At 40.5% G+C, this 11,049-nt stretch overlaps 1 protein-coding gene across 1 annotated transcript in view; it reads right to left on the bottom strand.

The window, feature by feature from the left end:
* Positions 1–2,214: 2,214 nt before the first annotated feature.
* ZRANB3 (zinc finger, RAN-binding domain containing 3) overlaps positions 2,215–11,049 on the bottom strand; it is a 46,444-nt gene continuing 37,609 nt past the window's right edge. The window contains 6 exon segments of the mRNA XM_009895851.1: positions 2,215–2,313; positions 2,923–3,054; positions 4,322–4,715; positions 5,629–5,772; positions 7,266–7,408; positions 10,377–10,478. Coding sequence (XP_009894153.1) covers positions 2,215–2,313; positions 2,923–3,054; positions 4,322–4,715; positions 5,629–5,772; positions 7,266–7,408; positions 10,377–10,478 — 1,014 coding nt within the window.

The raw sequence follows: 11,049 nt of genomic DNA, 5'->3' as shown, positions 1-11,049 counted from the left end.
AATAACGGACATGAATGGGCTGTATGCAAATAATTCATGTTGAAATTCATGCAGAATATGCTGCTTTACAGTTCTTAATCAGATTTTATCAAGTGATATTAGTCTACTTAAATTGATGTGCAAACATTAAGTAATTTGTATTTATTGCTACTTCTTGGTTAATCGCTAAGTTGCAAATACTTCTAAAATATCCTTAATTTTATTTAAAGTATACAGTACATTCTAGTTCACGCTAAACTCCCCCAGCATTGCAGCAGTTGTCCAAAAAGATCTTGTCTTGGACACTTCTCCCAGACAGAAATGAATATATTTGGGGCTGTAACTGGATGGTAAGTCTGCTAGCCTTAAGTGGATCGCTGATGGTTTTGGAGACTTTATATCCTTCCCTGCGTGCAAGGGCCAAAGCTGTATGTAAATGATGTGTACAGAGGTGTTTCACTGTAAGCAACTTGCTGGTATTTACAGAGCCTGTTTGAACGCATACTGCATCTTTGATCTGAGACAGTGAAACAATTCTATCGCCTGCTGTGAACTAACCCCACTGGATATCATGCGAACACTACGACCTGTATGTGCCAATGTTGCTTTACAGTGATCTTTGTGTGTTTTAGTGAGAATCAGCAAAAGAGTGTTACGTTACTTTACAAAATGAAATGTAAAAACAGCTACAGTATTGCTGACATTATTCAATAAACCTGAATTTATTATTGGCTCGCAGACTTCTTTGGGTACTAGCAATGGTTTTTGTCAAAATACTTTTTAAATGTCATCCTGGCATGATTTCGCCTAGGAACACCATTGTTTATGACTGACTACATTCAGTATAGAAAGTTCTGTCTCAGGTAGTAGGGTAACGGTGTTACCCTAAATCTCCTTTGATGGGGTAGGGGCCAGGGCTTAGAGTGTTTCCCTCGGATAAACCTGTATCAAGGAGAAATATGTTTTTCAGGATAAAGAAGAGTTAATTTTCTTCAGAAAAAGAATTGTCACAGAATTTTTTCTCCAGGCTGTTGTATTTACCTGAGGAAAATTCCCCCAGTAAGAGGGGGTGAGAAAGAGACTAAATTAGCTGCTGTTTAACTGTCTAGCTGCTTTAAAAGAAATTGCATTAGACTAATTACTGAGTAAGCAATCTTAACTTGAGCTTCTTCCCTGATAGTCTTGGTTTCCTCCTCTCCTGATGTGCTGTCTTCATGAAATGGTGCTGTCCATGAAATGGACACACATTAAAGCGTGTCCTCTTGTAAAGGCTGTATAAATTTGAAAATCCCTCAGTTATCAAGCTGGTCTTAGTTGCACTTTTGCAGTCATGTACTTCCAGAAAAAGGGCTGGAGCGTAGCGGCAGTTACTACTGACTTATGGCATTCAAGGGGTGGGAGAACAGACAGAAAAAGCATTAAAAAAATCACCAGGAAAGAGAAATGTGTTTATTTGAAGTAACCGTAAAGAAAGCCACATAACCAGTCCAAAATAACCAGCATCACTGCGGTCTTGTTAAGGAGAAAGCAACTCTAGCATTTCCCAGAAATTACCTTTGATGAGATAATTGGTAATATTTATTGTTCCTTATCATGAATAAGTTCTTAATACCAGTTGGCTTAAGTAAAAACAGATTTCAATAGACATTAATTCTAAATGCCACAGTCCTGTAAGCCAGGCCCAGTCCCAGTCCCACCAGTCGGCCCTTCATGGCCGATCAGAGCACTCCCAAGGCTGCTATTAATGGTTTCAGAAGATCCAAATTAATCACTTATGCTGTTTTTGTGATAATAGATGTCTGAGCCTGTGTTTTCTCCAGTAATTTTGATACATGAACAAAGAAAAGAATTTAAATTAAGATACCTTCTTGGTCCATAATGTCCCCAGTACAACTGAACCCTGTAAGACCAATGGAAGTTTCAACAGAAATTCCTCAAATTCTTGCAGGTATTACACCATATAATAGGAAAACAGTAATGCTTCAGAATTGCATTAAGGCTACACACAGAACTTTAGCTTTAAACTACAGGGTCATAAAAACATAACCACGATCAATACCTTGGATGCACTCCCCAAGGCCCTCTGACAATCAGTGTTATAAATGATTTCTTGGTTCTAATTCTGTATTTTCTTCCCTCTGCCAACAGCATGATAGAAAGGTTTATATGCCACGAGGAAGTCTGTATAACTGTAGTGGTTTCTGAGTTCTAATGTAACTGAATACATTTTGCATTTTACATCTTCACAAAAAATTTTGTGATGTCACAGCCATACTTTGTACCTAAAGAACGTTTCTTCATCTGACTTCTCTCCTTGGCCTGTTTTGCAGTTCTCTGCAAAAGGGAAAGACAGGTCTGTTCAGTAAGTATGGTTACTTGGTAACAGTGCGCTCGATGGAAAGCATTAGCCCACAGTTAAACTTCCGTCTAATTTTGCGGTAGACAACATAATAAAATACAAATGTTTATTAAGGGGACATTTTTCCTAAATCCTGAGGAAACTTGCATCGTAACCGTTGAGTTTCATCCTCACTGGGTGGGATGGAGAGGCTGGGAGCACAGGGATTGTTCAGCTGGAGACCACAGGGCTGAGGAGGAACCCAAATACAGTCTCCTGCAGCCAAAAGGAGGGGCAGGAGGTGTCAGAGCCAGGCCCTCCCCAGGGGCACATGGCAGCAGCCACAGCACCCTGCCCGGGGCATCACCACGGGACATGGGAGGAGGTTTCCCCTGAGGGTGGGCAGGCGCTGCTAACCGGGGCGAGATGGTGCAGGACTGCACTGGGTGGTGCTGAGCAACCTGCTCTGAGCCCTGGGTCAGGCTGTGATACCTCTCGGGGTCCCTGCGCCCAAAATCCTTCTGTGATAATAAATACTGTCCCGGTGCGCGTTCCACAAGATGGCCGTGGGAGAGGGTGGGGGTTTGTGGCTGTACCATACTGACCTCTCTGTGGCAGACTGTACACAGCGTTTGAAGGTTTTCCAGGGAGCACTGTCCTCCTCCACTGTAAACGGGCTTGATGTGGTCTACCTGCCAGAACTGCCCTTCCGCCGGGTTCGTCAGAATTTCATTCAACTGCAGTAACAAAGGACATGACATTGGAAGCATTAGATACTTCTTCTCAACTACGTGTGTGTTCTACCGTAAGAAGAAGGAAATAATTTAGGGAAGTAGGTGTTCATGGTTTTCATCAAGAGAAAGAAAGTAATCATTAGCATTTTTTTGTTACTCCCACTGGACAAGCAAACACTGTAACTGTAGTTGGCATCTTTTCACCGAGCCTGCAGCATGCTGAACCACACGGCAGTGGATGGAGGAAAGACAGAATGAAAGGTTCTGTTTTCTTGACTGGTACGTAAGTTATCTTCAATATCACTTTATCAATCAACATCAAGTGCTGATATTAAAAAAAAAACATATGCAAGTAAAAAAAAATATGCAAGAAAGAGCTTGAAGAAGTGGACCCTAACTAGGCATCTGTCATTTACGTTTTTGATCAAGACAGTGGGAAGTGTAATAATGTGCATTGAGAAACCTGAGGTGATAAAGCCCCATGTCAGCTTTCAAAAGGTAACTTAGACACAACACAGAGTTGTGCTCACTTCGCAGGGTGTAAGTGACCCCGCTCCGCAGGGCTTCTCATTGCCGTCTTTTGGATGTGCGCCACCTTATTTTAAAAAACCTGCAAGCAACAAAGCTGATCTCATGCATACGACAAGTGACGGCAAATGATGTTTTCTTCTGCAAGTCTCAGTGGGTGTCTGCAGAATTTCTTTAAACAATTTAGAAACAGTAACTTCAGAAGCAGAATTTCAACTTTGCAGCAGAAAATAGAACAGCGTTTTAGCTTCTGAATAAAAATATCACTTCATGTAGGAATGTTCTCCCTCGCTGCTCCACTGCCTTCAAGTCAGCGAAGAAGCAATGACAACTGTGGAAGAATGGTGGTAGTTTGTAATGCATTTTGAGTCGATACTGCCTTAACTGGCTTTTGTTAAGCTCCTATCAAACTTTCTGCAAAGTCAGAAAAACCCAGTAGTGCTGGACTACATTCATTCTTAAATTGTTTCATAGCCATAGTTCATTAATGAAGTGCATTTCGAGTACAACCAGCTGCAATATTTACATCCCTAAGGAATCAAATTCTGATGCCTGTGCCTTTCAGAGACGAAAAATGTGTTAGAAACTGTTGGGATTTTGTTTTGTTTATCTGTTTTTTCTTATTCTGTTGGTGCTAGGTGAACCTTCTCTCTTAAACCTGTAAGAACATTTTGGATTTCTCTGAACTATGCGACAGGAATATACAGATCAGCTGTTACTGCTTCAAACCCAGTACTATTACCTGCCCGAGCGGGAGGCGAGACATCCAAGAACTCTCCAGAAGTTTCTTACGCTGACTCTTGGGCGCATCTCTGATGCTGAGATAAAGCTCCTGGGCGTTTTGATTACAAAACTGGCAGACACCGTGTTCGATTTCAAACACTTTCGTCCTGAGGTAGCTCTGACTAGAGCGAATCGAGAAGTCCTCCTGGCAGGCGTGAGAGCAGAATCGCGTGTCCCAGGCGCGTGCCTGGCAGCCTGGCTCAAGCTGAGCTGTTGGCTGTTGACAGCTGAGACAGAGCGGGTTCCCTTGGCTGTCCAGGGCTTGCAAATAACCTTTGGACAGGGAGGAGCCCTCAGCGTCGCTCTGCTCCGAACAAAGAGCTGACGCGCCTTTTCTATCTTCTGAAAGCAACCTGTTTGCAGAGAACAAAGTACAGCTGTAAATAAAGGAGGTATTCAGCAAACAATTCCAGAGTCTGTTTTGGTGGCTTGGTGTTTGGGGTTTTTTTGTTTGTTTTTACACACTGTATATTTCCATTAGGTATCTTCTATGCTCTGAAATACCAACTTCAGTTGAAATACCTTGCTCAGGTTGATACCTGCACAGTGCAAATCATCCACTTGGTTTAATTTCCATTTAAACCTAATTTAATAATATAAGACAGATTTTTCTTTTGCACATCTCACTACATTTACACATGTATGCTGAATTATTAGCTGAAATAATGCTGTATTTATAAAGAAAGGGTGGCTTCTATCAGGCAAGCACACATACAAATGTAAAATGTTTCAGCCCCTCTTTAGCAGAAGGAAAAAGTCAAAGAAAACATCCTGGTTTCTCTATGTGACTTTCAAAGCTATCTATCGATTTCCCACTCTAAACGAGGCTTACCTCCAGGCAGGATACACACTGCTTGTTTAAGAAAATTTCTTAAAAGGGCATTTTCTGTCTAGAATTTTCACGTTCTTTTCTCCCTTTTTCTAAATTTTAAGGCAGAATAGAAGCAAATTTGGTGTCCCCAATTTGCTGTTGACCTCACAAGCAGGCCTGAGCTAGCGTTTTTTTTTTCTTTAACCAAATCACATAACTATTTTCTTGTTTCATTTTAATCAATTCAGTTAATTAGTAGTTATACCAGCAGCCGACAGATGTAATCTAAATTGTTAGAAGAATAAAACATAGCTCATTAGCACTATAGGAAGTTTCTTATCTAAACACTGTACTTAGCAAGGTAAATAGTCATGGCAAATAAGTTTGCTACTTAAAAAAAAAAAAGTAATCTGTGGAGAAACAGCTTAATCATCTTATTGCATTAATAAACTTACTTTGTGGAACGACCTGATTGCTCAATAGAGGCGTTTTCATTCTTCAGACAAACTCCGCTTTCTTTTGAGATGAGGCGCACGCTGCCCCCGCTGCTGCTAGCTTTGCTAAGCGATGCTGCTGCTACATCCTCTTTGGTCATGTACCTAAAATAATTCAAAATCTTGTCAATATACCACAAAGGGAACAATCTCCCTCAAAGTATATTCACTATTGGCTGCAGCAAGATTGGTACAGTATATTCTCTTAACACATCCCTCATTTCCTGGATGAGAAATGAATAAAGGTTAGGAAAACATACTTCACCATAATACTTCCATATTACATACCTTTTTCTAAAACCAGACTCAGCTCCAACCAGCAAACAGGTAAGTTGTTTGTATATATATATAAAAAACAGGAAAATGAAAGCAATTTGATATTGCCTGACAGTGAAACCTGAAAGCCGTTTTGTTCTGGCTGGGTGACGTCTCACTGCTACTCTAGCCAATACAGGGAGCTTTACAACCTCTGAAGGACTCTTTGCTCCCTCAGTTGTGTTTGAACTCACTACTTTATTTTAATGTAAAAACCTACCAAACATGACGGCTCTTAACTAAAACACTTAAAATTGCTTCAGTCTGATCATTCTTCCAAAAACCACTAATCAGACTGTTTCTTGTAAGTACACCTCTCTGTACTATACATATGCCAAACCCTATATATTACCTTAGAAGACCGCTGTAGGTTACAATAGATTTTTTTAACCCAGTTCACAGTTAGATCTTTCCTACTCTTTATGGAATGAAACGCTCTGGCAACAGGTTAAGAAACACTTACTGCCTGCTGGGTCTCTTTATATAACTGGAATTACAAACTTTATTTATTTACTTGAATTCTTACCTACAGCCAAAATAGAGTCACCCTGGAGAATGTAACAGTAGGGACTGAGAGGAATGAAACTGTTTCAGCGAGTTTGCAGAGGCACCTTGCTGAGGTAACCTGTACGCATGAGTAGTTCTGTGGAGGGCAATGACTACACTGAAGCTGCAAATGTCTATGAGGGAAGACAGTGTATCAGAAAAAGGAAAAAAAAAAAAAAAGCGGAAAAAAAGTAAATTTAGATTTTAACCAGGATTAAACACTAGCCCTTTTCAGTGACACCCAGCAAGGAAAACAATAGTTTTGAGAAATGTCATCCACAGAGAACAGAATTGCTTAAATAAAAATGAGTATCAGGAAGGGTTGGAGTAGGCTGTGAATTATGAATGAAGCGTCAGCATCACTGATGGCAACTAATGATGTATTCCTGCTTCCAGGCAGGGAAAACAACAAGATTCTTTGACCTTACTTTTCTTTCGAATCCCTGAGATCATGATTTTTTCTCAAAAAATCTCTGGCAGGTTCCAGGTGTTTAAACATGCAGCGGAGCGAAGCCGGAAGAGCTGCTGAGTGCGGCACGGGGTGGAGAGGGACGCAAACACTTCCATTGCAACAGATTTACTGCCGTGCTTGGTTGCCTACGTTTGTCACTATGTGACAAGCAATCATCCAACAACCACTTTACAGTCTCAGCATCATTCCACTGAAAACTACATTAAACATATCGAACCTCCTGCAGCAATTAGTAAGAGGGGAAAAAAAATGAAAAACCACCTACCTTTTTGTGCTGCTGACCGCTGACTGCTTTTTACACAACTCCTCCGCAGCGTGAATAGGACTACAAAATATCTGACCACTTTTTCTGACAATCTTCTGTTTCATTGCTGTTAGATGACTCCATTCTTTCACAAACCTCAGTATCTGGTAGAGAATGCTATTGTCAGCAGCAAGACAGGCATTACACAGAACTACTTAATTACAGTGAGAGAGTGCTATGAATTAATACATTCAAAACTGGATGAAAACAGCTGGTATTATCAGAGATAGTCTCTTCAAGTCATTTTTCATACAAGCTGCACCCCCCACCACCACCTGCTGAAGAAGTCCAACAGCTTTGGCACTGTCTAAAATAACAGTTTTGCTACAATAGGCTTGTCAATACAGAAGGTAGAAAATAAGGCCAGAAATGACCTTTACTAATCTAAGGTATAGCAACAGAAGAAGGGTTTCTTGACAAAGAAGGGCATGTAGTGACAGGATGAGGGGGAACGGCTTCAAACTGGAAGAGGGGAGATTTAGGTTTGATATTAGGAAGAAATTTTTCACTGTGAGGGTGGTGAGACGCTGGCACAGGTTGCCCAGAGAAGCTGTGGCTGCCCCATCCCTGGAGGTGTTCAAGGCCAGGCTGGATGGGGCTTTGAGCAACCTGGGCTGGTGGGAAGTGTCCCTGCCCAGGGCAGGGGGGTTGGAACTGGATGATCTTCAAGGTCCCTTCCAACCCAAACCATTCTATGATTCTATGATAAAGCCCCAGGTAAACCTTTCTTGTGTAAGCAAGACTTTGCTGATGGGAGAAACAGGCATGCAAAAGTTTTCTTCGTGCAGCGGCAATTCTCTTCTTGCACCAGGCCTCCCAGAAAAGGCAAGTTTGCTCCCGTTACTTGAGCAGCATTTATAACTGGGTTTAATGGGCCACCTTTCTTCTTTCCTCTAACCTTCTAACAGATACATGCTTAACACTGGATTAAGTGTTATAGCCTCAAATGTCAGTGTGAAAGACGTAGCCACGGGTAAAGTGGAAGAGCTGTTCAATTCAACTATTTCTCACAAAAGTTTTCCAATTTTAAAATTTTAACAGAATCACCAACGTACTTGTTTTGAGGTTATAATATTCCTTTACAATAGTACAGCATGAGAAAAACATATGTAATAAAAAATATTATAGTAAATTAGCGATTAATGACATGAGAAATCAGGTCACTAAATTATCTTAATCACAAATCTGTTTTATGGCAATACTGTCATCCTCTTCGCTGTGGCATCTCAGCGCAGCACGCTAAGATCCGTGACCAGGCAAGTAGAGACATGCTTTACCACCAAAATATTCAAAGAACAATAGTATTGAGCAGTTTAACCTGCAATTCATCTTCTTTTAGAGCACTCTCAAATTGACACCACCACAGGATCCCGAGGAAGAACTTATGAACTGTTTAACGAAGTATTTCATAGTGGAAATGGAGAATATGGCATAATATTGATCACCTTTTATTTTGCATTTAGAATTGGAAAGTATAATAAGATAAAGAGGTTCAGGAGGAATTTAATTTCTGGTACTGAATCTAATATTGTTTACGTGCTGGGAAGCCACAAAAGAAACCCCAACTTTGAAGCTGTAAACTGACAGGACTGGTAAGACTAACGGACTTTCTCAATAACTCCAATGTGCCCTCAGAAGAGTGAGGAAGTGAGGTAAAAAAACCCCGTTCCTACATAGGAATTTAGAATTTATAATGTGGCTTGCTTTAGGATACGTGTAGGAGAAAAATTATTTCATCCCATCCTCATCCCTACAACAGAAAATAAATGGGAGTAATAATATGACAACTGAACAAGGGGCTTGGGTTTTTTCCATTCCCCTTTTTCCTCGCTGACTTGCCACTCCCTATAGCAGTCAGTATCACGCTGTTTCTGGACACGGACTATGGGAAGAATAAACACACTGTGCAGTATGAACTTAATTGTGACTTCAGCTTTATCCAAGAACAAACTGCCATACTTCAAGATTACGACGCGGCAATGATTTTCTCCTTGGAGTATTTTGACATGGCAAATGTAGAAGTGTACAGATGAGTCCCACCTCCTCAGAGTCAGAGCAGCAAGAGAGAAGTGAATGAAATGGCAGGGTGGAAACAGAAACGAGAAGGTATTTCCCTGATTCTTTCAGGGAGAATTTACTAATACAGATTTTCTAATCTAGAGGATAAGGCTGATGTTCCAGGGACAGGGGACATCCTGTACAGGGACAGGATGTTCCACAAGGCAGTGCCACTCGCTGCCCACAAACATGGGATTCTTAACTCGTCGCTTCAGTCTAGCAAACAGCTTTGAAATCCTTTGGCAACATCTGTGTTACCCACTCATTAGCAGCTTCACAAAACTGTTGGCTCAGTCAGTCAGGTATCTGTCTTATGAATCCGAGTTCCAGCCTTGCTGGAGAACCTACCAAAAAGAATCAGCTTTGCTCTCACACAACAGAATCTGATTTTCTAAATTATGGTTCTCTTCAAATGGAGAAAACACAGTTAAGAAAACTATGTTAAGCAGGTAATATTGCACATCCAATTTAAATTATGGATTTCCTTACTTGAGTACTTGGTTTTACAGTGTTAATGTTCTCCTCAAACCCTACCATGGACGTGATCTTTGTTACTGACGTAACCACAGGGACATGTCTCAGTGGAGCTGCGCCCTGCGCTGCTTTGAACATTGTTAGAGGGCCGAAGGAAGAAGTGAGAGTGGAGGCCTGCTCAGAACGGCAGCTCTGACACAATCTAGCACATTCGTATTCATAATGTGCCCCGTTTAATTCATAACCTTTAAAATGCGATTTTGTTGACTTATGAACGTTAGTTACTAATCCTGTAAATGAGAAAGTAAATGATGCCTGGTTGATTCCATCTACCGAAATGCTAACAGGAGGCATGATAATTTGCCAAAGTAACAGACTGCATAATTAATATTCACATCAACATTTATAAGATCTGCTCGCACTGATGAAACTGTGCCTAGATCCCAAGGCCTGGAAGTGTTCCGCATTGATTTAAAAAAAATAAGTCAAAGCCCTTCCTTTTAAATATTAGATTACTGCGCCAGTAGAATTTGTTCTTACCAATGAACGATTTTGTTTATGCTGGAAACTCTCTGGCAAATCCTCCCAGTTATCCAGCTGTATGTCCAATGGAATGAAATTATGATTCAATGGTTCACCATCCTAGACAAGCAAACAGTTTTGTTTACAGATGCAATGTAGCCCAATCTAGAAAAAAAAGGTATCAGTTTCAAGTGAATTATCCTCCCTTCCTACTAAATTTAGTCCCTCAAGGTAAGATTTTTCCAGAAACAAAGAATAAGCCACAGATGTGCAATAATAGCAGAGGCAAGAAATATGATTCACATTAACACATCTAAAAGTAAACAGGGTGAAAATTTTAACTTTGAATATATCTGAATTTTTTTCTTCGCAAATAGTTCAGACACACAAACTGCCTTAAATCAAGAAACTGAAATTATAATCCTCTTGACCGAATTTCCAAGGGAAATGAGTGACTGTAGACTGGAGAACGTCACTTCATTACACTTTAAAATCAGAATCTTAGATAGAGCATTGTTTATTATACTTAACTTTTTTTTTTTTTTTTAATGTCTGAACAAATTCTCCTCCACTTAATTTTTAAGGAACAAGTTGTCCCAGTGGGTACATATGACCCAGGAACTTATTTATGATTCACAAGCACTTGAGAGAAGGAATCAAAGCAGAATTCCCCAGTGTCTCATGGTTCAGC

This window comes from Charadrius vociferus, unplaced genomic scaffold, assembly GCF_000708025.1.
Source record: "Charadrius vociferus isolate BGI_N301 unplaced genomic scaffold, ASM70802v2 scaffold862, whole genome shotgun sequence".
NCBI classification, from domain to species: Eukaryota; Metazoa; Chordata; class Aves; order Charadriiformes; family Charadriidae; genus Charadrius; species Charadrius vociferus.
Note: the sequence above shows the minus strand (reverse complement) of the source record. Positions and strands in the feature narration are given on the sequence as shown.